Source organism: Haliotis rufescens, unplaced genomic scaffold (genome assembly GCF_023055435.1).
Source record: "Haliotis rufescens isolate VD_foot unplaced genomic scaffold, xgHalRufe1.0.p SCAF_56, whole genome shotgun sequence".
In the NCBI taxonomy this organism is placed as follows: Eukaryota; Metazoa; Mollusca; class Gastropoda; order Lepetellida; family Haliotidae; genus Haliotis; species Haliotis rufescens.
The window spans coordinates 1,842,259-1,869,827 of NW_025964290.1; the positions used below are offsets into that span (position 1 = coordinate 1,842,259).

Genomic DNA, 27,569 nt, shown 5'->3' on the forward strand with positions numbered 1-27,569 from the left:
TTGTAGTGAAAATTATAAAGGAAAGCAATGATATTTACCTTCACCATATCTAAAATATATTCAAACCAACTTTTTCAAATATATTTATGTTAACAGTATACCACACAATAACATAATCTATTTAATATTAGAGACACTTGGTCTTACAAGCATTTGGTATTCATTGATAGATCCCCGAGTGCATCTGCAAAATGGCTGCCGGAGGAGCTCATTTGAGCTCTGGGAAAATTAATTTAAGTCTGTTACGAGATTTCTACCGTCGTGAATTCTTAGAATGCTTGGACAAATGTTTAGGAACAAAGGTATTGTGTGATTTATCTGAAGTTGTGTATGTCACATCCTTTGCATAATGGCGCAGCGCATAATTTTGAACTCAAAGAACAGGAAATAGAAAAATTCGTCTGCTGCAACACCCGCCCACTTATCGGTAGAAGTGTCAGCGATGATCAATAGTTGTCATTGCGCTGCCAGAGTGGAATCGGCCGATAGTATGAAGACAAACTATACAACATTAGTAGACATTAATCAGGATGTGGACTATGCCACAAGTTATCTCCATTAGGTTTTTAGGTCGTTCTTATTATTCTACATCTCATGTTAACAGAGAAGTGTTATCTTTGACGCATGGTTTACACCAAGACAACAATGCAGTTTACCGGCCGCAGCCCGAGCTCTACCATCCGCTCAATTACCGCGCTATAGTGCCACCGCTGTCTCGTTATACCGTTACCGTGCCTCACGCTCTGGTGACTCTTGCTTCACGATCCAACACCCGTTTTCGGTCTTAGGGAAACTTACACATCTTTACAATCAAACACCCATTCTCGGTCTTAGGGAAACTTACACGTCTTTACGATCCAACACCCGTTTTCGGTCTTAGGGAAACTTACACGTCTTTACGATCCAAAACCCCTTTTCGGTCATTAGGGTTAGCTTGCTTTGGGCAAGGGTTAGCCATAAATTCTTACCTTTTCAAGCGTTAATCCGGTTAATCCCATTGGTCGGTCACGTTGACATAAACAATTGCGGGTGTGGTTTCAAGAAAAGATGAATGGGAGAGCGGACCTTGACGTCACACGCATGCGCAATTCATTGTTTACTGAATTACGCATGCATGTCAATGGGGATTCTAATGACCCGTTAAACGAGCACTGATTACATGTGATAGCGCCTGTGGTCCAGTGGTAGAGCGTCGGCTAATTAACGCATTAATTAGCAGAGCCGGTGAGCCGGCGAAGCGTGTTCGAGCCCCCACAGTGCTAATTGGATCTGAAAAAGTGTGCCCGGTAAAGTGCACTACTCCCTACACCAAAATTGAAATAAATTTCATGACTGGCAATCTAGTTCAATCAAAGAGATAAAATCTCATCTCCAAAGACTGCCTTAGCCATGCTATGACTGATATCCCTTTAAAGGATCGAATCTTAGCACAGGCAGTGAGCAGTATTGGCCTAACTTTAGAATGCAGTACCACAAACTTTTCAAACACGTCACTTTACCCTATGACGTAATTTGTAGTATTTTGTTGCCAGTCACGCCTCCAAAACAATGCCCTGTGACATCAGGGGTCATCAAGTGTGCATAAGCTCCTTCCAGTGATCTATGATCTCTACACACAATGTCATTGAAAAAGGCCAGAGATGTTGAGAGTTTCTAATATTTGTTTACTAAATATAGTCTGCAGCGTCTTATTTTACAGCAAGCGCTAGCTTTTGAAAGCACTTTTATTTTCAATATGTTTCTTATTTCGCTTTTTAATATTGGTGCTGAACACATCCAAATTTCACCAGTGTAGGGGTAGGTTACCCTGAACTCTGTCCTTACAATCATTTGGGTTAAGTGGCTATTATAGATACTATAGTGGTTCCTAATATTCTTCACACCAAAACGTCGAGAAAGCAGGGTGAAATGGTTTAGTGTTGAATATTTTGGCTGCTAGAAACTGTCCTAGAACATACACACAAGCCACTTTCACCCAGTACATTTATTTAGTACTGATTCAAAGGCCAACTCACCCTTGTGTCGTCACTGGCCATGCTCATGCCTCCCTCGTTCCTTACAATGATCCACATTATCCTAACACTGTTCCCTACCACCACTTTTCTGTCACAAAAATCACCCGTCGAAGTATTAAATACCATGTCATTCATTCCAACCCGCAAGTTCAACGTCTGACGCCAGAGTCATTTCAGTTTGTGCCATATCGGCTCATTCCTCACCGCTTGGTATCTTGTAGATTACGGAATGGGATGAGTGTGCCAAATGGCATCAGGATTACTGGTAAGTGTCCGTAGACTAAAGTCACAGGACACCATGCCTACCCTCAACCTTTGTAAGTGTCCGTCACATATTCGACCCTTTTTGGTCAATTCCGTAACAGTCGTTTAGCTGTCAGGCAAACAATCCGAAGGTCGCAAGGCGCATCTGACGGAGTCTTACAAAACCTGGTTGCTTGTCCTTAAGACACATGACCTACGGCAGAGATCATCCTCACATGAAGTTGTCGTACTGTATTCTAAAGTTGTTCCACAGTATTTGGCGTGTTTAATAAACCTGCGCTCAGACTATCGTCTAAGTTGACCATGATGTCACTATATAACAATCTCATGACCAAACCTCTTGCAGGCACCAATTATTTCAAATACTCACTCCAATATGTAACCAGTTACCTTTGGGAATTTGGACTTCAATTCTGTGTTGTTTGGCTAGGTATCAATGTTAGTTCACTTATGCTTCTATCCCTGTAGGTTAAAATTATGTGACTGTTAACAATCTGCTGCCTCACAACAGCTTGGGTTGTATACTTTCTCAGGGAGCTGAGAATTAAAATCCAGTGCACACCGATCCATTGGCCAGTTTAATAATAATAATGTTGTGCATTGAGCATACATTCCATGTGGAGTTGTGGACTTTAAAAGCAGATTGTTGTTGTTGTTGTTGTTGTTTTGTTGTTGTTTTTTGTTGTTGTCGTCGTCCAGGGGTTATCAGATAAGTTGATTATGGTTTACATGAGCAACAGTGTAATAACTAGGGAAGGAATAGTATTAGAAGTTGCACAAACAGTTCCATACTATTTATTTCCATACTATCAACGTGTATTTCAGGCTCTTGTGTGGGATGATGCATTGACAGGACCATTTGGACTTATAGCTGAATACTCACTTCTAAAGGTAAAGAGGCTAAACTAAATATGTTCACACGCTTTTATAACATTAATTTCATATTCCTCTGTATACCTATGTCATTTAAGTAATTGTTTTAGTTTGAGCAAACATTATGATGAATTGTTCTTACAGTTTAAAATTTCATAATTATTACCTCCAGGATTTGGTGTATTGAAAATGTTGCAATTAATCTTATCTTTGTAAAGAAATTCAGTTGTGAGACCACATTTGGGTATTCCAGGTTAGAATAGATCCACAGCAGTCTATGCTGGTTGTGAGCGGTGACCAAATGGATCAGGTGGTCAGACTTGGCTGATTTCATGGATTATTGCGCTAAACATTGATCACTGGATTGTCTGGTCCAGATCCATTTACAGGCCGCTGTCATCTGGCTGGAATATTACTAAGTGTGATGTTAGGCAACAAACAAACTATGAATTACAATGCAATGATAGGATTGCTATTTTCATCACAAATACTACTGACCATTTAACAAGGCTTTGTTTTGTTTTTCTCAAGGAGCATGAGGTGGAGAAGATGTTCCCGCTACGGTCAACAGGCCTTCCTAAGAACAATGTGCAGAATGTGTTGTTTATAACCAGACCAAAACTGCATTTAATGGAGATGATCTCACAAAATATCCTGCAGTCAGTATAGTTTTCTCATTTAGAGTATGAAAGAATTTCTGTTCGGTCCTGTTTCACAAAGTCCTATGTTTAATTATGGGAGCTATGGCACTATAAACAGCCCTAGTATGTACATGTGTTATACATGTGAATATTGTGTATAAGAGTGCTCTGTACTGACTCTGCAATTTTGTCCTCTCCCACCGATCAGTGATTGCTAAGGGTCATATCTTCAAAGGTATGTTTTTAACATCAAACTACAAGTCAAGCAAGAGCCGTTTTATGACTGGTATTGTTAGATATCACTTAATCCGTAATATTACTCTTGGACTCTATGCATTACATAAGGAAAAGCTTTAATTGAATCCTTTGGTAAATAAAGATCTGTGGATTAATAAAATGCACGGTGACCATATGCATCCTTTTGGTTTGAACAGAAGCTTCAACATCATTGAAATATGTAAATGTGTATAATATTTGTAATCCATTCTCATACAGTAAATTGTCAACTATTGTATACATGTGGTACTATTGGCCTTTAAGCTACATATACCAATAAACTGTCTGTCTGTCTGTCTCTGTTAATTTGTCCAATTTGATTGAAACCCCACATAAACATGTAAATGATTTCTATTACAGAGAAGAGCAACAAGGTGGCTTTAGAAAAGAATATTACCTGGTGTTTGTCCCTCGCAAGAGCCTCCTGTGTGAGAAGAAATTAAAGGTATTACTGTACAGCTACTTCTCATCTTGTGATATTTAAACATTGAAATGAAACAATGTAGATGATCATTACCTTGTAGCAACATCATTGATGCATTTCATTCACAAAATTTGCAAACCTCACTTTTCTCTCTTGTCATACTGTATTATCCTGTATGATCAAGATGATAACGGTAGGATTTATAAACTTAGCGCTGTTGTGCTTAATTAAAAGTATGTACGGCAGGCTAGGCCCGCAAGCTGATTGGTATCACCACCAGCAGGGTATAGAATATACGGGATTCTTTCGTTAGGTAGGGGGAGACCTGTGTTGCATATATAATACCAGTATGGCTTGTGGGGGCTTGTCAAGTAACCTTGATTTAACATGAATTATATAATTTTAACATTGTAGGATAATTTTCCCTTTCAATTTTAGGTGAGTGAGTTCCACCACCCCTACCTCCCCCCCCGTAACTTTTGTAGGTCATTGATTCGCGCATGTAGGGGTTCACTTGTATTTCTAATTCAGAAATCACCAAATCATCTTCCAAGACACATTCACATTCCATGATAACTCGTAAACGTGTGTCACAGTCAGAGTCGGACAGATCAGCCAATATTTTAAACAAAGAAAAGTGTTGCAACAAAGTCAGTGTAATGAGTACCGTAACATGAACAATAAATGCAACTGAACAAATAGCATGTTTCGCTCATCATTTTCTCACCGAATATTGACCGAGAACGAAGCTATGGTAGCAAATGGGCCCAGGGTACTTGACAGTGTATGTCTGTTGCAGGAGATTGGAGTGTACGGGTCCTTCACCAGTGTGGAGGAGTTTAATCTGGAGCTGATACCGTTCGACTACGATCTGCTCTCAATGGAGATGGACAACACGTTTAGGGTAGGCTACCTCCCTCACAAGGGATGCAATTAGCGTTGTTGATAAATACCAACCTTGTTTTTAAGATATTTTTTTATAAATGTGAAGTTCACATGATGTATAGTTTTTCAATTGGAGAAGGGCGCTGGAGTGATACGCTCTATTCATGAGCCATCATTCTAGAAACAAAGTAAACACTGTCCAACTACTCCCAGACTCCTATACGACGTTTGACATGTCGTAAGTCTATGTTGAAGTATGGGTGTCACGATCATCTTAATGCTACGAGTGTCATAAGTTTATGTTGAAGTATGGGAGTTACAGTCGTCTCAAAGCTAACATTACTTTGTGGAACAGGTCCCTGAGGAAAGATAGGGTATTATCAACATCTGATGTTCACATAGTTAGGCTGTCAGTCTATGAAGGTTTATACTCCTATGAACTTAAACGAAGTGCACGTCAATTCTTAACTGAGAAGTTAATGAAAGCAAAAGTAATGTGGATCATGTTCTTATTAATCATACTGTAATTTGTTCAGCTTATCAGCAAACACGTGACGATCCCTCAAGATGCAGCCAGCTGTATACAATATTTATTAATGGCTAAATTGATCATGCTTATCATAATGTGAAATCTTTAGTTTGACTTCTTTTCGTCTTGTTAGACTCCTAGATGTGTAATATATGACATGCAGATTGTGAAGATCGGAATAAATAAGAAGCTCCATTGCGTAGAGTACAGTTTATGGCTTGAGTCTGGACTTATCTAGAGTTGACTCTACAATACAAATGGTTTCCACAGATGTATACGGCCATTGGCTGGGTCCCATGAAGAGTGATGCTACAATACAAATGGTTTCCACAGATGTATACGGCCATTGGCTGGGTCCCATGAAGAGTGACTGTACGGTACAAATGGTTTCCACAGATGTATACGACCATTGGCTGGGTCCCATGAAGAGTGACGCTACAATACAAATGGTTTCCACAGATGTATACGACCATTGGCTGGGTCCCATGAAGAGTGACGCTACAATACAAATGGTTTCCACAGATGTATACGGCCATTGGCTGGGTCCCATGAAGAGTGACTGTACGGTACAAATGGTTTCCACAGATGTATACGACCATTGGCTGGGTCCCATGAAGAGTGACGCTACAATACAAATGGTTTCCACAGATGTATACGACCATTGGCTGGGTCCCATGAAGAGTGACTGTACGGTACAAATGGTTTCCACAGATGTATACGACCATTGGCTGGGTCCCATGAAGAGTGACGCTACAATACAAATGGTTTCCACAGATGTATACGACCATTGGCTGGGTCCCATGAAGAGTGACGCTACAATACAAATGGTTTCCACAGATGTATACGGCCATTGGCTGGGTCCCATGAAGAGTGACGCTACAATACAAATGGTTTCCACAGATGTATACGACCATTGGCTGGGTCCCATGAAGAGTGACTCTACAATACAAATGGTTTCCACAGATGTATACGACCATTGGCTGGGTCCTATGAAGAGTGACGCTACAACACAAATTGTTTCCACAGATGTATACGGCCATTGGCTGGGTCCCATGAAGAGTGACGCTACAATACAAATTGTTTCCACAGATGTATACGACCATTGGCTGGGTCCCATGAAGAGTGACTGTACGGTACAAATGGTTTCCACAGATGTATACGACCATTGGCTGGGTCCCATGAAGAGTGACGCTACAATACAAATGGTTTCCACAGATGTATACGGCCATTGGCTGGGTCCCATGAAGAGTGACGCTACAATACAAATGGTTTCCACAGATGTATACGGCCATTGGCTGGGTCCCATGAAGAGTGACGCTACAATACAAATGGTTTCCACAGATGTATACGGCCATTGGCTGGGTCCCATGAAGAGTGACGCTACAATACAAATGGTTTCCACAGATGTATACGGCCATTGGCTGGGTCCCATGAAGAGTGACTCTACAATACAGATTTTTCCATCACAAGGGATAAATATTATAGTGTCAAAACAGTCAAGGACCTTTTTAGTCAAGTTAATTCTCATTTAGTATTGCACTTTTTAAAGGAAATTGATTTAATACATAAATTTTGATGTACATAATATGTTTTTATATATTGGTAGTGCTAATATATAACTTAGATTGTTAGTGGCTGTACCCTCGAGGGGGGTTGAAGTAGCGTAAAATTATTGTCCCCCTAAGAGGGTATGTAAGTCCCACATCATTCAATGTATTGTTATGCATACCAGAATTTTAAAACGTAGTATTTTTGTCATTTTAATCTAAGGCTTAACTGGTCAACTATCGCCAGTGACTGAAGGACTGATATAAATCCAGCCAGGGTCCATGCAGGAAGCAAAGGCACTGTAAGTCCCCATGGTCCCTGGTATGGTGTTCTCCCTTTAGTTACTGACGATCTCTAGCCCATTTTTATATTGTGTTGTTAATTCTTTCTGCTTTTATATGTTCCTCAACTAGTTTTAATACACTTTGTGATATTCTAGTTATTGTACTGTCCTTTGCTGACAGGTTTTTTATAAATTATGTATACTTATTTGTTATTAATGTATTAATTCTCGTCACGATATGGCTGAAATATTGCCCATGTGACGTTAAATAATAACTCACTCACTCACTCACTCACTCACTACAATACAAATGGTTTCCACAGATGTATACGACCATTGGCTGGGTCCCATGAAGAGTGAGGCTACAATACAAATGGTTTCCACAGATGTATACGACCATTGGCTGGGTCCCATGAAGAGTGACTCTACAATACAAATGGTTTCCACAGATGTATACGGCCATTGGCTGGGTCCCATGAAGAGTGACGCTACAATACAAATGGTTTCCACAGATGTATACGGCCATTGGCTGGGTCCCATGAAGAGTGACGCTACAATACAAATGGTTTCCACAGATGTATACGGCCATTGGCTGGGTCCCATGAAGAGTGACGCTACAATACAAATGGTTTCCACAGATGTATACGACCATTGGCTGGGTCCCATGAAGAGTGACTCTACAATACAAATGGTTTCCACAGATGTATACGACCATTGGCTGGGTCCCATGAAGAGTGACGCTACAATACAAATGGTTTCCACAGATGTATACAGCCATTGGCTGGGTCCCATGAAGAGTGACGCTACAATACAAATTGTTTCCACAGATGTATACGACCATTGGCTGGGTCCCATGAAGAGTGACGCTACAATACAAATGGTTTCCACAGATGTATACGGCCATTGGCTGGGTCCCATGAAGAGTGACGCTACAGTACAAATGGTTTCCACAGATGTATACGACCATTGGCTGGGTCCCATGAAGAGTGACGCTACAATACAAATGGTTTCCACAGATGTATACGGCCATTGGCTGGGTCCCATGAAGAGTGATGCTACAATACAAATGGTTTCCACAGATGTATACGGCCATTGGCTGGGTCCCATGAAGAGTGACGCTACAATACAAATGGTTTCCACAGATGTATACGGCCATTGGCTGGGTCCCATGAAGAGTGACGCTACAATACAAATGGTTTCCACAGATGTATACAGCCATTGGCTGGGTCCCATGAAGAGTGACGCTACAATACAAATGGTTTCCACAGATGTATACGGCCATTGGCTGGGTCCCATGAAGAGTGACGCTACAGTACAAATGGTTTCCACAGATGTATACGACCATTGGCTGGGTCCCATGAAGAGTGACGCTACAATACAAATGGTTTCCACAGATGTATACGGCCATTGGCTGGGTCCCATGAAGAGTGATGCTACAATACAAATGGTTTCCACAGATGTATACGGCCATTGGCTGGGTCCCATGAAGAGTGACGCTACAATACAAATGGTTTCCACAGATGTATACGGCCATTGGCTGGGTCCCATGAAGAGTGACGCTACAATACAAATGGTTTCCACAGATGTATACAGCCATTGGCTGGGTCCCATGAAGAGTGACGCTACAATACAAATGATTTCCACAGATGTATACGACCATTGGCTGGGTCCCATGAAGAGTGACGCTACAATACAAATGGTTTCCACAGATGTATATGGCCATTGGCTGGGTCCCATGAAGAGTGACTGTACGGTACAAACTGTTTTCACTGTTCCAGGACTGTTACCTAGACAATGACTTCACCTCCATGTACTACGCGGCACAGTCGCTGATGACGCTGCAGGCGCTATACGGGACAATACCTTACATCCATGGCAAGGGGGACTGTGCTAAGGTAGGTAGATATCTGTTCAAGGACATGCCACTCAAAATGTCTATCTGGTAGAAGTCTTATAATTGTACTGAACACTAGATGAAGTTCTCAGAAGCCTTCAATATTTGTCTTCTGGGGGAATGAACGCAGAACACAAGGGGCACTGAGCTGTGTATATTTGTGTTGTAGGGGAATTAATGCAGAACACTAGGGGCATTGAGCTGTGTATATTTGTGTTCTGGGGGAATGAACGCACAACACAAGGGGCACTGAACTGTGTATTTGTGTTGTAGGGGAATGGACACAGTATTCAAGGGGCACTGAGCTGTGTATATTTGTGTTGTAGGGGAATGGACACAGAACACATGGGGCACTGAGCTGTGTATATTTGTGTTGTAGGGGAATGGACACAGTATTCAAGGGGCACTGAGCTGTGTATATTTGTGTTGTAGGGCAATGGACACAGAACACAAGGGGCACTGAGCTGTGTATATTTGTGTCGTAGGGGAATGGACACAGAACACAAGGGGCACTGAGCTGTGTATATTTGTGTTGTAGGGGAATGAACACAGAACACAAGGGGCACTGAGCTGTGTATATTTGTGTCGTAGGGGAATGAACTCAGAACACAATGGACACTGTGCTGTGTATATTTGTGTTGTAGGGGAATGGATACATAACACAAGGGGCACTGAGCTGTGTATATTTGTGTTGTAGGGGAATGGACACAGAACACAAGGGACACTGAGCTGTGTATATTTGTGTTGTAGGGGAATGGACACAGTATTCAAGGGGCACTGAGCTGTGTATATTTGTGTTGTAGGGGAATGGACACAGAACACATGGGGCACTGAGCTGTGTATATTTGTGTTGTAGGGGAATGGACACAGTATTCAAGGGGCACTGAGCTGTGTATATTTGTGTTGTAGGGCAATGGACACAGAACACAAGGGGCACTGAGCTGTGTATATTTGTGTCGTAGGGGAATGGACACAGAACACAAGGGGCACTGAGCTGTGTATATTTGTGTTGTAGGGGAATGAACACAGAACACAAGGGGCACTGAGCTGTGTATATTTATGTTGTAGGGGAATGGACACAGAACACAAGGGGCACTGAGCTGTGTATATTTGTGTTGTAGGGGAATGGACACACTACACTAGGGGCATTGTGCTGTATATTTGTGTTGTAGGGGAATGGACACAGAACACAATGGACACTGTGCTGTGTATTTGTGTTGTAGGGGAATGAACACAGAACACAAGGGGCACTGAGCTGTATATTTGTGTTGTAGGGGAATGGACACAGAACACAAGGGGCACTGAGCTGTGTATATTTGTGTTGTAGGGGAATGGACACAGAACACAAGGGGCACTGAGCTGTGTATTTGTGTTGTAGGGGAATGGACACAGAACACAAGGGGCACTGTGCTGTGTATATTTGTGTTGTAGGGGAATGAACACAGAACACAATGGACACTGTGCTGTGTATATTTGTGTTGTAGGGGAATGAACACAGAACACAAGGGACACTGTGCTGTGTATATTTGTGTTGTAGGGGAATGAACACAGAACACAAGGGGCACTGAGCTGTGTATTTGTGTTTCAGAATGTGGTGGACATGATGCGTCGGATGAAGGGCGAGCTGAGCGGGCGTGAACCGCAGATCACCCCCCAGATAGACAACCTCCTCATCTTGGACCGCACCGTCGACCTCCTCACTCCCCTCTTGTCACAGCTCACTTACGAAGGCCTCATTGATGAGGTGTTTGGCCTCAGTAACAGTAGGTTGCTTTCCAAGCTCCTGTCTCTTTGAAAGCCTTAAACTTTGCATTTACGATATTCTTTCAAATATATCAAAGAAAAGTTTTTTTAACAAGCGTTACAAATACTTCAATATCAGTAAAATGTACACAAACCAGAGTGCTGTGATAAGTTTGTTAACCAGCAAATAGACTTATTTTCAATTGAGACAAGTTGAATTTGGAATGGGAGATACAACTATATCAATTCATATGTTGTAAATCTGTCCAAAATGCCCTTGTAAGCTTCAGCTGGTATGGAGCCTTATAAGAAACATGTTATTGTGATTTGAAACCTCTTATCGTGATTAACAAATGATAATTGGTTAATTGGTTGTCTCTCCTAATCATGGATAGACTTCAAATGAAAGATGAATTTCTGAAAATTAGGCAATGCTATCTGTCCTTGAAAATTCTTCATTTTGAACTGATTTACTTCTATTGCCCTTGAGCTGTGGATTGAGCCATGCTATACAGTAGTTGCAGTGGCTGTTGTCTGATTGTAGCAAGTGTCAAACTGCCACCAGAGAAGTTCTCCCAGAAGAAGGAGGATGGGTCAGGTCCCTCAGATGTCCCATCTGAACCAAAGAAAATCATTCTCAACTCTGGAGATGAACTGTACGCAGATCTGAGAGACAAGAACTTCAATGCTGTCGGTGCTGTTGTCAGCCGCAAAGCTAAAGTCATCACTGCGGAATTTGATGTAAGTACAGCTTTAGGCTAGAATACGTGCTGGTATGTTGTATGTGGTAGTGTCCTGGGTCTAGTGCTATACATGCAGCCCAGTCTGTCAACTACGCTATGTATGGATGCAGTGTTGCACGTTGTAGCAGGTTTCTTATCCTACCCAAAGACAGACATTGATAGGATGGGAAGCCTGCTGTAATAGTCATCACTGATGTAAGACATGCTTATTTGCAACAGCAAGGGGTCAACGATCTGCTGTTGCGGCTAAGCATCTTGGGTAATTCACTATCGTAAGACAAAGTAGCGCTGATAATGTGCGGTTGGATTTTTACAGATTGCACTGCTTAGGTAGCATTTAATGCATTGATTTAAGAATTGTAATCACTTAGAATGTGTAAGAAAGCTCTCATGTTCTTGTTTTAGTGATTTAACGATTATCCTTGGCTAAATACCCTGTTGATCTATATTTTATATCTACCCTTTCCAGGTACATTCATTCATTTCAGAATCTCATTGCTTCTTGCCATATAAGCAAGTTACCTCAGATGTTCCAATTAATTATTCAGTAGGTTATCTGAAATTTGTACACTGACTGTGAGTGGGCTACAGGGAGACTGATTGCCCTCACTGACTTCTATGTTGTTTTGTGTGACAGGAGCGACACAGTGCAAAGACAGTGGGAGAGATGAAACAGTTTGTGTCTAAACTGCCCCACCTCCAGGCCGCCCGACAGTCCCTGGCCACGCGTGAGTAGTGTCCCCTGCCCCTACAGGCCACTAGTGAGTAGTCTCCCCTGCCCCTACTGGTCACTAGTGAGTAGTGACCCCCCAGCCCCTACTGGTCACTCGTGAGTAGTCACTCCCCTGCCCCTACTGGTCACTCGTGAGCAGTCACTCCCCCCCCCCTACTGGTCACTCGTGAGTAGTCACTCCCCCGCCCCTACCGGTCACTCGTGAGTAGTGACCCCTCAGCCCCTTCTGGTCACTCGTGAGCAGTCACTCCCCCGCCCCTACTGGCCACTCTTGAGTAGTCACTCCCCCGCCCCTACTGGTCACTCGTGAGTAGTCACTCCCCCGCCCCTACTGGCCACTCGTGAGTAGCCACTTCCCAACCCTTACTGGTCACTCGTGAGAAGTCACTCCCCCGCCCCTACTGGTCACTCGTGAGTAGTCACTCCCCCGCCCCTACTGGCCACTCGTGAGTAGCCACTTCCCAACCCTTACTTGTCACTCGTGAGTAGTCACTCCCCCGCCCCTACTGGCCACTCGTGAGTAGTCACTCCCCCTCCCCTACTGGTCACTCGTGAGTAGTCACTCCCCCGCCCCTACTGGCCACTCGTGAGTAGCCACTTCCCAACCCTTACTTGTCACTCGTGAGAAGTCACTCCCCCGCCCCTACTGGTCACTCGTGAGTAGTCACTCCCCCGCCCCTACTGGTCACTCGTGAGTAGTCACTCCCCCGCCCCTACTGGCCACTCTTGAGTAGTCACTCCCCCGCCCCTACTGGTCACTCGTGAGTAGTCACTCCCCCGCCCCTACTGGCCACTCGTGAGTAGCCACTTCCCAACCCTTACTGGTCACTCGTGAGAAGTCACTCCCCCGCCCCTACTGGTCACTCGTGAGTAGTCACTCCCCTGCCCCTACTGGTCACTCGTGAGTAGTCACTCCCCCGCCCCTACTGGCCACTCGTGAGTAGTCACTCCCCCCCCCCTACTGGTCACTCGTGAGTAGTCACTCCCCCGCCCCTACTGGTCACTCGTGAGTAGTCACTCCCCCGCCCCTACTGGCCACTCGTGAGTAGTCACTCCCCCCCCCCTACTGGTCACTCGTGAGTAGTCACTCCCCCCCCCCTACTGGTCACTCGTGAGTAGTCACTCCCCCCCCCCCTACTGGTCACTCGTGAGTAGTCACTCCCCCGCCCCTACTGGTCACTCGTGAGTAGTCACTCCCCCGCCCCTACTGGCCACTCGTGAGTAGCCACTCCCCCGCCCCTACTGGCCACTCGTGAGTAGCCACTCCCCCGCCCCTACTGGTCACTCGTGAGTAGTCACTCCCCCGCCCCTACTGGCCACTCGTGAGTAGCCACTTCCCAACCCTTACTTGTCACTCGTGAGTAGTCACTCCCCCGCCCCTACTGGCCACTCGTGAGTAGTCACTCCCCCTCCCCTACTGGTCACTCGTGAGTAGTCACTCCCCCGCCCCTACTGGCCACTCGTGAGTAGCCACTTCCCAACCCTTACTTGTCACTCGTGAGAAGTCACTCCCCCGCCCCTACTGGTCACTCGTGAGTAGTCACTCCCCCGCCCCTACTGGTCACTCGTGAGTAGTCACTCCCCCGCCCCTACTGGTCACTCGTGAGTAGTCACTCCCCCGCCCCTACTGGCCACTCGTGAGTAGTCACTCCCCCTCCCCTACTGGCCACTCGTGAGTAGCCACTCCCCCGCCCCTACTGGCCACTCGTGAGTAGTCACTCCCCCGCCCCTACTGGTCACTCGTGAGTAGTCACTCCCCCGCCCCTACTGGCCACTCGTGAGTAGCCACTTCCCAACCCTTACTGGTCACTCGTGAGTAGTCACTCCCCCGCCCCTACTGGCCACTCGTGAGTAGCCACTTCCCAACCCTTACTTGTCACTCGTGAGAAGTCACTCCCCCGCCCCTACTGGTCACTCGTGAGTAGTCACTCCCCCGCCCCTACTGGCCACTCGTGAGTAGTCACTCCCCCTCCCCTACTGGTCACTCGTGAGTAGTCACTCCCCCGCCCCTACTGGCCACTCCCCGACCCTTACTGGTCACTCATGTGAGTAGTCATTCTCCAGTCTACTGGCCACTGAAACATTTGGTACAAATATTCCAATGCATGACTTTCTGTTCCCATTCATTACAAGTGTGTTGACTGCATACTCTCTTCTATGTCTGGCGACAGTTTAAGTGAATCTCTTGCTACATGAAGCAATGCAACTGAGAATGAAAGTCAAGTCATTACAGGTATGGTTGAGTAATCAATCATTCAATCCCAGTGCATACATTATTAGTTGTAGCAGTATCACTAGGGTTTATATATGGTTTGAAGCAACACGCATTTAGTTTTATACCACAAGCCGGAGGAATTATTCTTGCTGACATGTTAAAATCTGCCATTGCAGTGATAGAAGCTAACAATTTCAGTCCACTAGCCCTGATAATGATAACATGTAGCAAAACCCTTAAAAAGGCCAAATATCTACTAGTCCTTATGACACCTTAACTATTTGGCAGTTTGGCAAGGACTATAGGACTAGTGCCAATTATTAAAGCTGCATTGTAAAAGAATAAAAACAATTGGAAAATCGATAGAAAACTACTGTTAGATTCAGCCGAGATTAACTTGTGCTGTGTCGCGTGACTTTCATTTAATCATAAACAATGTTGAACCTTTGGCTTCGTAGCAGGGTATAAGGGATATATTCTCCCACTCAGAAATCCATGTGCAGCCTGTTTTCTTCATGGCAGCGTATAATTGATTTATTCTCCTGCTCTCCCTCAGGCAGGATACACAGTATTTTATCAAGATACTTGAACCAATCAGATCTCACCATTTCGACATGGAGATAAGATAAATGGACATATGTACATGTTTTACATAAGGGAGATAACAATCAAGCCTTAGTACCTGGTGTTGTCAAGCAATGGCAACACAGGTGACCTCAGGGAGTAGTTACAGTCCATGCTGTTCTGTTGAATGTCATGTGCTTGTTTCTCCAGATACTTCAATCGCTGAGTTGATCAAGGAAGCAACAGACCAGGACGAGTTCATGGACTCCCTCCGCTGTCAGCAAGGTACGACACCAGTGTGAAATTCAGTAGCTCACCTGCTCAGCACAGTCGGGTTGTTACAAAAAGGCAATAAATAAACCTGGATAATTCGTGTGGCAGTATGGAAAGCTGTGCATTTAATGGCTTTATGTTTGCATGGTACAGTGTTCTTCTGATGTTTAAGTTTAAATGTTTTATTTACATATTGTATTTGTCTTTGATACAGAGTAGGTGCCACTGTTTGTCATTGTGCCTAAATGTACTGGATCATTGCTTGTTTATCTGTCCAGATTCAGTCTTTTACCTCTGTGACAACAGGGATATAGCTGTAGTATTGCTGACTGACCCTTTGCTGACACTAGTGTGACATTGGAGGCAGTATGTTTAGGAAATATTTGTGTTTATGTGAATGATGTATTCAACAGAATTTATTAATGGCATGGAAACGGACAAAGTCCACCCCTACATTGAAGACGCCATAGCCAAGCAGGAAGTCCTCACTAAGGTAAACGGTTTACAACAATTTCCTCAATTTTAGTTCCTCAGACAATAAAATTGTGTCATTATTTAGGATAGTATATTTCCTTAAAATAAACCCCTTAAGTTCTATTTAAGAACGCCTAGCAGATTCATACTGATCAGTTATGTGTGTGTTGTATTGCAATAACATCTCTCAATATCAATAGTTATTGCAATAGTTGTTTGCAATAGTTATTGATATCGCAGTAGTCTTTTTGGCTCAATAGTCACCCCTAGTGTTGAGTGAGTGCAGTTTAGTGTCAGTATCACAGTGGTAGCATCGCCTCCCGCTTATAACATGGTCATGCTGATCCCAGATTAGAAGTGTGTGTTGAGTGAGTGCAGTAGACCATTCCTTTAACCTGTAGAATATTACTTAAACTTGTAGACTACTCCTTAAACTTGTAGACTATTCCTTATACTTGTAGACTATTCCTTAAACTTGTAGACTATTCCTTAAACATGTAGACTATTCCTTAAACTTGTACACTATTCCTTAAACTTGTAGGCTATTCCTTAAACATGTAGACTATTCCTTAAACATGTAGACTATTCCTTAAACATGTAGACTATTCCTTTAACTTGTAAAATATTCCTTTAGCCTGTAGACTATTCCTTAAACTTGAAGACTGGTCTGCACACGTTTATAAAACTGAACTCACTTGCTGTAGACTTCCAGCAGGACTGATGGTGATGTACTGTGGAATGATTGCAGGTACTGAGGCTGATCTGTATCCAGTCTTTCTGCAACGATGGACTGAAGCCAAAAGTTCTTGACTTCTACAAGAGGGAAATAGTCCAGGTAGGAAGCAACTCTTGACTTCTACAAGAGGGAAATATTCCGGTAGGAACCAATACATGACTTCTACAAGAGGGAAATAGTCCAGGTAGGAACCAACACTTGACTTCTACAAGAGGGAAATAGTCCAGGTAGGAACCAACACTTGACTTCTACAAGAGGGAAATAGTCCAGGTAGGAACCAATACTTGACTTCTACAAGAGAGAAATAGTCCAGGTAGGAACCAACACTTGTCTTCTACAAGAGGGAAATAGTCCAGGTAGGAACCAACACTTGACTTCTACAAGAGGGAAATAGTCCAGGTAGGAACCAACACTTGACTTCTACAAGAGGGAAATAGTCCAGGTAGGAACCAACACTTGACTTCTACAAGAGGGAAATAGTCCAGGTAGGAAGCAACACTTGTCTTCTACAAGTGGGAAATAGTCCAGGTAGGAACCAACACTTGACTTCTACAAGAGGGAAATAGTCCAGGTAGGAACCAGTACTTGACTTCTACAAGAGGGAAATAGTCCAGGTAGGAACCAACACTTGACTTCTACAAGAGGGAAATAGTCCAGGTAGGAACCAACACTTGACTTCTACAAGAGGGAAATAGTCCAGGTAGGAAGCAACACTTGTCTTCTACAAGTGGGAAATAGTCCAGGTAGGAACCAACACTTGACTTCTACAAGAGGGAAATAGTCCAGGTAGGAACCAACACTTGACTTCTACAAGAGGGAAATAGTCCAGGTAGGAAGCAACACTTGTCTTCTACAAGAGGGAAATAGTCCAGGTAGGAACCAGTACTTGACTTCTACAAGAGGGAAATAGTCCAGGTAGGAACCAACACTTGACTTCTACAAGTGGGAAATAGTCCAGGTAGGAACCAATACTTGACTTCTACAAGAGGGAAATAGTCCAGGTAGGAACCAGTACTTGACTTCTACAAGAGGGAAATAGTCCAGGTAGGAACCAGTACTTGACTTCTACAAGAGGGAAATAGTCCAGGTAGGAACCAACACTTGACTTCTACAAGTGGGAAATAGTCCAGGTAGGAACCAACACTTGACTTCTACAAGTGGGAAATAATACTGACATCAAGGCAGTTTTTGATATTCAGGACAAATTTCATGGAGTGTCAAAGTCATGGAGACATGAAACCCTGTATGGATGACAACTTCTCTACTGTTTGTACATTTGGGGCTACCTTGTTCTCATCCATCTTTACCTTTCATGTCTCCAAATGTCAGGTGGTCATGTTTAACTGTCATGTGCAGTATTTAGCGTTGTCAAATCTACAGCCATTGAACTCAGTACCTCCTTAATTTGAAACACTGTCAATACATGAATGACTCAAGAAAGTGAGTTATATAATGAATCCGTGGGACAAGTTTCCTTTGGAGGCCATCATATGATATATTCACTGAAATGTGAAACAGGCAATGCCCTATCATTACTACCAGAATGGGTTCTGTGACAGTGACATTATGTGTCTTAATTACTTTTCTACTGTGCTGTTAATATATCGAGCTTCAGTTGATTCTATCCATCTTTTTGTTTCTTCACCAGACGTACGGGTTCGAGCACATGTTGACTTTGATGAACCTGGAGAAAACAGGGCTGCTTCGTCCCCATGGCAACCGTACATACACAGTAATCAGGAAGTCACTGAAGCTGATAGTAGAGGATGTCAATGAACAGGTGAGTTATGCATTAGAATGGTCAACAGGTGAGTTATGCATTAGAATGGTCAACTGGAGAGCAAAGCAAATATGTTTGGACTTGATGCTCCACAGTTAGAAGTCTTGATAATGAAAACAGATATATTTGACACAAAATTATAATCCGTAACCAAGGTAACTGTAGCACTGGTTCAAATAGCATGTCTTGCTCCAGTGATGAAGTTTGTTTGATGATGTTTAGTACAATGTTTATACTGTAGATACCCACAGATTAGTATTATGCCTTCAGGTTTTATTGCTAGGTTTCTCAACTCAATGTTCAGCTTCGTAGTGATTATTTGGTTGAAGAAATATATAAAAAGGAAAACAATAATAGATACTTGCCATTAATTGAGAATACATCCAATATGTTATCTGTTGTATAAAATTTGAAATTAAACACGTCATTAGTAGATGTTTAACCCCAGAAATGATGATGATAAGATATGTGCGAGAATTGTTCACTATTTGAAGTGCTGACCTCAAAAGTTTGAACATTTTTCAAAAGGGGATGGATAAACTTGCAACATTGTTATCAGGCTTTACTTGCGTGGTCGGATATGTTTACTTTAAGGTAGCCAAGTGGTGAGCAGTAGAAAAATTTAGGTCACCATAGATTTAAATTGCATTTGGCCACCGAAATGGTCGCTACTCAGAGGGCTGACCCATGTCAAATGTATTGCAGCTCCCTAATGACATCTCGTACGTGTTCAGCGGCTACGCCCCCCTGAGTGTGCGCCTGGCCCAGTATCTGGCGCGGCCGGGCTGGAGAAGCATCACAGAAGTACTCAACCTTCTGCCGGGGCCCAAAGTAGAGGAAATACAACAGATACCGGTAGCACTCAGGAAAAGAAGTAAGTGTTTGAAATATGCTGTCTGCCAAAAGATAATGTGAGGAACTGTTCTTCGAAATTCAGGGGTCCCGGGATCCTATGGTATTTGAATGTGGAGACCCCTGAAATCTTTCATTTTTCACATAAGGGTTGCGACAAGGACCTACAGAAGCCATTTATGGCCATTTGCCTTTTTGATTATTTCTTGAAATATCAAGACACTGAGTTGAAATTTAGAGATGCTATGTTAAAATTTAAAAATATTTAGTTGGAATTTCAAGATAATAAATTCACATGTTCATACGTGTTCACAACTGGCCGCCACCAGTCACCAGTGTTATGAATTAACCTGTACACTGTATAAATGTATTCAGAGGTTGCACATTATCTTAAAATTTCAAGTTAACATCTTGAAACTTTCTGTGAGGAAACTGGTTTTGATAATGTGTGTTTAGATTGGTAGGAATATCTGTGCTGTGAGAGTGACCATGCCGTACTGCCTGTATTATTCAATATCCTGATTTACCTTCCAGAGTTCAACATGGACTTGTGCTTTAACTAAGATATTGCTGCCTTCAGTAAACCTGTGTCCTTCCTCACAATGTTATATACATGATTTATCTTCCATGGTCCTAGACTGACTCGTGCTATAACTAAGATATTGCTGCCTTCAGTAAACCTGTGTCCTTCCTCACAATGTTATATACATGATTTATCTTCCATGGTCCTAGACTGACTCGTGCTATAACTAAGATATTGCTGCCTTCAGTAAACCTGTGTCCTTCCTCACAATGTTATATACATGATTTATCTTCCATGGTCCTAGACTGACTCGTGCTATAACTAAGATATTGCTGCCTTCAGTAAACCTGTGTCCTTCCTCACAATGTTATATACATGATTTTATCTTCCATGGTCCTAGATTGACTTGTGCTTTAACTAAGATATTGCTGCCTTCAGTAAACCTGTGTCCTTCCTCACAATGTTATATACATGATTTATCTTCCATGGTCCTAGACTGCCTCGTGCTGTAACTAAGATATTGCTGCCTACAGTAAACCTGTCCTTCCTCACAACGTTGTATACATAATTTATCTTCCATGGTCCTAGATTGACTCGTGCTTTAACTAAGATATTGCTGCCTTCAGTAAACCTGTGTCCTTCCTCACAACGTTGTATACATAATTTATCTTCCATGGTCCTAGACTGCCTCGTGCTGTAACTAAGATATTGCTGCCTTCAGTAAACCTGTGTCCTTCCTCACAACGTTGTATACATGATTTGTCTTCCATGGTCCTAGACTGCCTCGTGCTGTAACTAAGATATTGCTGCCTTCAGTAAACCTGTGTCCTTCCTCACAACGTTGTATACATGATTTGTCTTCCATGGTCCTAGACTGCCTCGTGCTGTAACTAAGATATTGCTGCCTACAGTAAACCTCTGTCCTTCTTCACAATGTTGTATACATAATTTATCAATCACTTTTCCTGTTACAGGAAGTTCCATCTCCTCCCAGCATTCCAGTTCTGGGGATCAGAAAGTGACACTCGTCTTCTTCCTCGGGGGCGTGACGTTTGCAGAGATCGCGGCACTCCGCTTCCTTGCACAGCAGGATGATGGTAGGTGTTACCATAGAAACAACTGTGTCAATAGCGAATACATAACATATTAAGTGCTCCTGTCAACTGAGGAAGGGAAATTGGAATTATGCTTCTTAAAACCATATGCCAGGACAGTTTCCTTACCAGACTATTTCGTTCTTTTTAACGCTCCACTCAACAATATTCCAGCTATAAGACGGCAGTCTGAAAATAATCAAGTTTGGAACAGACAATCCAGTGATTGACAACATGAGCATCGATCAACGCAATGTGGATATCATGACATGCATCAACCAAGTCAGCAACAGCCCGATCCTGTTAGTCCCCTCTTACGACAAGCATAATATTCCCTATTGGCAAGCATAGGTTGCTGAAGACCAACTCTAACCCAGATCTTCACTGTTCCCGGAATGTTTGACCGAGAATGAAGTCTGAGGTCAATAGTAACAATACAGTGGCTGACCTCACTAGTATTGTTCATGTCAGGTTCTTCTACCATAGTGACCTCAAAAGTCTTCGGGTTAGAATAGGTCTTCAGAAACCCATGCTTGCCGTAAAAGGCAACTATGCTTGTCGTAAGAGGCAACTAACGGGATCGGGTGGTCAGGCTCACTGACTTGGTTAATGCATGTCATCATATCTCAATTGTGTGGATCGATGCTCATGTCAATCACTGGATCAGTTCAGTTTATAGATAACTTATTGATACCAATCCTGGTTATGATATGGATACTTGACATGTTCATCAGCCATCTGACACAACAGACACAGACCGGCTTAGCTTGATGCTGTATTGGGGCCAAACGACCTCAAAACGACCAACAGGTAATCTTTTGGGGAAACCAAAGAGGATCTGAGCACTTACTATGTTGAAGAACATAAACTGATTAATGTCTTTTGAGTATTTTGTTTCTTTTGAACTTCTACTTTTTCTAGTTTAAAGTCTGTGTACAGTAGTTTTATATGTGTTATTGTATTCAACCTTACATACAGGATGTTACTGACTGGTTTGACTCGGGCTGAAACGATACACAGAATCTTATTAACCTTCATACAATTTTATGAAAATATTCTAATTTTGATATCAGAGAGGAAGCGAAAGCTGATTTCATTTCAAAGACAAAAAGACAACACTAATTCTGCACAATGGACTCAATATAAATGAGACCATCTAATGTAAAGCGGTATTTGTTGTTGAATTAATTGTATCGTGGATCGTCTCTGTGGTAGTGCACTGATGCATCAGTGAGTCGTTTCAGCCCTGATTGGAAGGCGCTTCATCATGTAGCTGTCTCAGTACTATCACATGTTTGAATCCAATATTATATTTCCCTGCCTGAAGTTCTATGAAACACTATATAGAAGGTCAATGAGCAAACTTTGACCCCCGATTCATAGGAAGGATGCATGGGTTCTTGAGTCAATCAAATGTCAGCTGTCTGAAAAGAATTTGATTAATGTCTTTTATCTTGATCTTAACAAAAGAAAACCTACACAGAAAACATATTCCTTAAATAGTACACACATTTGGGTGTAGTTGCCATGGTGCGGAAAAGCAACAGTATGTGTGGCCTTTATTATTTCCATTTAGATCTGCTTGTTCAGGATCATTTTTTCAAGATACCGTAAACAGATTTGCTCCTCTGAAAGTCTCCCTGTTGCCACCTCCTGTAGAGGTTTTGTCAGATATTCACACAGAGGGGTATCATCATCATCACTATCATGTCCAAGTTACAGATCTGATTTTATTGAGATTGATTATGTTGATGAAGACCATTGTTGAATCATGTTGTTACTTTTTGTGTATCTCATTAACCAGATGTTATTTGTTCTATAAGTTTGTCTTTGCATGCTGTAGGTACTGATTATATTGTTGCTACAACGGCCATCGTTAATGCGGAAAATTTCATCAAGCCTTTAGTGGAGCAGTTTGAGTCCCAGCTGAGTGACTCACCAGCTTACTAGTCAGTCGTCTCAGTTGTAGGTCCTTCTGTTATAACCCAGTGTGTCCCCTTCCCTCAGTGTGTCTCCCTTCCCTCAGTGTGAATCCCTTTCCTCAATGTTCTGCATCTAATAATCTCAGACAATGTGGATAATAAGCTGTTAATGTTTTGGCACTTGCCTAAGGCTCCGTGTCAATGGTTCCTTCAGAGGAGTAAAATTTAATGCGAGCTACTCCGATTTACCCTACCCAACTGGGCTAATCCAATCTAGCCTTCCCAACAGTGGGCTAGTCTGATCTACCCTACCCAACAGTGGGCTAATCTGATCTACCCTACCCAACAGTGGGCTAGTCTGATCTACTCTACCCAACACTGCACTAGTCTGATCTACTCTACCAAACAGTGGGCTAATCTGATCTACCCTACCCCACAGTAGGCTAATCTGATCTACCCTACCCAACAGTGGGCTAGTCTGATCTACCCTACCCAACACTGCGCTAGTCTGATCTACTCTACCAAACAGTGGGCTAATCTAATCTACCCTACCCAACAGTGGGCTAATCTGATCTACCCTACCCAACAGTGGGCTAGTCTGATCTACCCTACCCAACAGTGGGATAGTCTGATCTACCCTACCCAACTGTGGGCTAGTCTGATCTACCCTACCCAACAGTGGGCTAGTCTGATCTACCCTACCCAACAGTGGGCTAGTCTGATCTACCCTACCCAACAGTAGGCTTGTCTGGTCTGATCTACCCTACCCTACAGTAGGCTAGTCTGATCTACCCTACCCAACAGTGGGCTAGTCTGATCTACCCTACCCAACAGTGGGCTAGTCTGATCTACCCTACCCCAAAATAGGCTAGTCTGATCTACCCTACCCAACAGTGGGCTAATCTGATCTACCCTACCCAACAGTAGGCTAGTCTGATCTACCCTACCCAACAGTGGGCTAGTCTGATCTACCCTACCCAACAGTGGGCTAGTCTGATCTACCCTACCCAACAGTAGGCTAGTCTGATCTACCCTACCCAACAGTGGGCTAGTCTGATCTACCCTACCCAACAGTAGGCTAGTCTGATCTACCCTACCCAACAGTGGGCTAGTCTGATCTACCCTACCCAACAGTGGGCTAGTCTGATCTACCCTACCCAACAGTGCACTAGTCTGATCTACCCTACCCAACAGTGCACTAGCCTGATCTACCCTACCCAACAGTGGGCTAGTCTGATCTACCCTACCCAACAGTGGGCTAGTCTGATCTACCCTACCCAACAGTAGGCTAGTCTGATCTACCCTACCCAACAGTGGGCTAGTCTGATCTACCCTACCCAACAGTAGGCTAGTCTGATCTACCCTACCCAACAGTAGGCTAGTCTGATCTACCCTACCCAACAGTGGGCTAGTCTGATCTACCCTACCCAACAGTAGGCTAGTCTGATCTACCCTACCCAACAGTGGGCTAGTCTGATCTACCCTACCCAACAGTAGGCTAGTCTGATCTACCCTACCCAACAGTGGGCTAGTCTGATCTACCCTACCCAACGGTAGGCTAGTCTGATCTACCCTACCCAACAGTGGGCTAGTCTGATCTACCCTACCCAACAGTGGGCTAGTCTGATCTACCCTACCCAACAGTAGGCTAGTCTGATCTACCCTACCCAACAGTAGGCTAGTCTGATCTACCCTACCCAACAGTGGGCTAGTCTGATCTACCCTACCCAACAGTAGGCTAGCCTGATCTACCCTACCACCATGCCTTCCCATCCCTTAGTTTTGCACAATTACTATAGAATATAATTCCTGATTTTAATGGAACATAAATTGTGACATTTTCCAAAATGCATCACTGAGTTCAGATAAAGAACTGCATAAAGGAAAAGGCTGGATAACATATCTAAAACAAAGTTTTGGAACTGAGACATTTCACAGTCAACTTTGTAGAATAATAAAACGTATTTGCAAGTCTTTTATTTCATGCAAAATAAATTATTTCGACTTTGGTTGATGGGATGAAAAATAGCTTAGTTCTAATGAACTGATTCACCACAAGCAAACCACACCAGTCTGTTGCCTTCACTTCCACAGTAAAAACAGCAACCGTCACCCACTTGCACCAAGTTTACAAAGCAATTGCTTCAGAAATATTAATCTTTTTTATTTTTTCAGACATAATCTTCACCCATAATTGTATAAATGCCTAGTCGTCTATATATCTATTTTAATAAGATAAATGATACGACTCAACTATCACTTAGTTTCAAATACTGAACCATGCATTTCATTTTTTTATCTTATTGTCATATTAAGGAGAAATCGAACACACTTTGAGTAAGGAAAGCTTTGTGTAACATACAAACACATAGTGAGATGTATAGCCTGTGGCCGTCGTGTCCAGCTCCCCATCATGGGGTGATCACCAGTGATAAAAAAGTACCACCTTTCCTGTGCAGAATTACGTCCCTTAGTTGTACCAGGATTGGCTAATCTTGGGTTCGAATCCCAGATACATTTCTGTTTTGGATTATTGGTGGGATTCATCCCATTTTCACCGATATGCTGTTTTATGTTTGTATACTGTTCAAATCTTTGTTAAATACATTTCATTCAATCTGTGTAATTATCCAAACGTTCAGCATTCACGTTTATTCAGTAGCACAGTCAAAGGGATTCTCCCAGAATTATCTTACAAATATGTATACAATCAGTACTGTACTTAAGTAATACCATTAATAATACATGTCTGAATAAGATTATAATAATCCATGTTTGTTTTCTGTTCTTCAGGCGGCACAGACTACTTGATTGCAACAACCAAGATCATTACGGGGAAGCACTTGATTGAGTCTTTACAGGAGAAGATAGAGACTGTCAAACTGAACCCATTCTGAGATTGCCAAATCAAAGTGAATCTAAGGTGGAAGCATGACATGCTCTGTGCAATCAATGTTACAGGTGACCCTCCCAGCATCCAGCTCCTCGTCCAGCTTGTCATGATGATGAACAGTGCAGTCTGTGTTCTGATGTGGGTGATGCCAACACCTGCTGTGCCAGATGTAGCAGTATTTGGATTAAGGGAAAACTGAGGAGTGGCCTTACTGTGCCCATATTGTGCTAGAATTCACTCTGTGTAATTAACCAAAAGTTATTTGTGCCAGATGTAGCAGTATTTGGATTAAGGGAGAACTCGGGAGTGGCCTAACTGTGCCCATAATGTGCTAGAATTTTAGAGTTATGTCCCTTTGTGCTATTATTTAACAGTTTTGTCCCTTAGTCGTGACAGAATCCTACTTTCACACTGATTATGATTCTTGATTTGTCAGCTCCACGTGTCGTCGGTTTCACCAACACGGGAAACATCTAGGACCTATGTCGCTAGGTGACTCTCATGTGCTAACTCATACTGTGAATTTCTCTGTGAGTTTTCTCTCCTACTTACTCACTGGCACTTACTCTAGTGGATCGGGTGGTCATGCTTGGTGACTTGGTTGACACCATCATACCACATTGACATGGGTGATTGCTCATGATACTAATAACTGGATTGTCTGATCCAGACTGATAGCGCTGGAGATGCGAACCCTTTCTGCTCACACCTGGTGTCACCACTGTTGTTTAGTGATCCATCCATATAATGTTCATCCTAAGTTTGCCTTTTTCACCCAATGGAAACTGTTTTGGCAGATAACTAAATACAGTTCAAAGAGAGAGTATGTATAACTAACTCACTCATTCATTCAAACTCATAATCTTGGAAGCCATAACTGTTTGAAACCAATTTAACACAGCTGTGGAACTATCCTGGAAATATCCCATAAAGATAAACCAGATTACATGACACCAATCTCTAGTGTATTTAATGCTGAACTGAAATATGAATCTTTAGATGATAATTCTGACCATAAATTCATTAGCTACACGAACAACAAACATAATCCCATGAAACATAATATGAGTAATTCCCCTTCATTTTCCCCCTCCCCTCCCCCAATCAGAAAACATCATGCACAACTGATCAAATCAAGGCAGGTAAGAAATATCACATTGTCATTGTTGGTATTTGTGCTATCAGATAATGGTTTACCTAAGTAATTATGCATGGTGCTGGGATGGCTGGTGTCTGGTCCTGGTGGCCTGGGAGTTCCTGTTGTGAAACTTGTACATACCAAAACTGTATTATGTAAATCTGATCTGTACATAACCATGCTGTATATTGGTAAAGAAAATATATGAAACATGACTTAAAACATGCAGTTGTTGTTTCTGTTTTCTTGTCAAG

At 42.8% G+C, this 27,569-nt stretch overlaps 1 protein-coding gene across 2 annotated transcripts; it reads left to right on the top strand.

Annotated features, from left to right (window-relative positions):
* Window positions 1–176: 176 nt before the first annotated feature.
* Window positions 177–27,537, top strand: LOC124141729 (vacuolar protein sorting-associated protein 33A-like). 2 transcript variants are annotated; one of them, XM_048385216.1, is made up of 17 exons: window positions 177–302; window positions 3,105–3,170; window positions 3,684–3,811; window positions 4,430–4,514; window positions 5,293–5,397; window positions 9,517–9,633; window positions 11,221–11,395; window positions 11,920–12,116; window positions 12,756–12,846; window positions 15,841–15,915; window positions 16,317–16,396; window positions 17,126–17,212; window positions 18,762–18,893; window positions 19,599–19,767; window positions 21,243–21,365; window positions 23,206–23,327; window positions 26,078–27,537. In XM_048385216.1, the coding sequence occupies exons 1-16, from the start codon at window positions 192–194 to the stop codon at window positions 23,310–23,312; spliced, it is 1,848 nt and encodes a 615-aa protein (XP_048241173.1). In that variant the 5' UTR covers window positions 177–191; the 3' UTR covers window positions 23,313–23,327; window positions 26,078–27,537. The 2 variants fall into 2 exon arrangements, with proteins under 2 accessions (XP_048241173.1, XP_048241174.1); XM_048385217.1 differs by lacking the exon at window positions 23,206–23,327.
* Window positions 27,538–27,569: the final 32 nt, after the last annotated feature.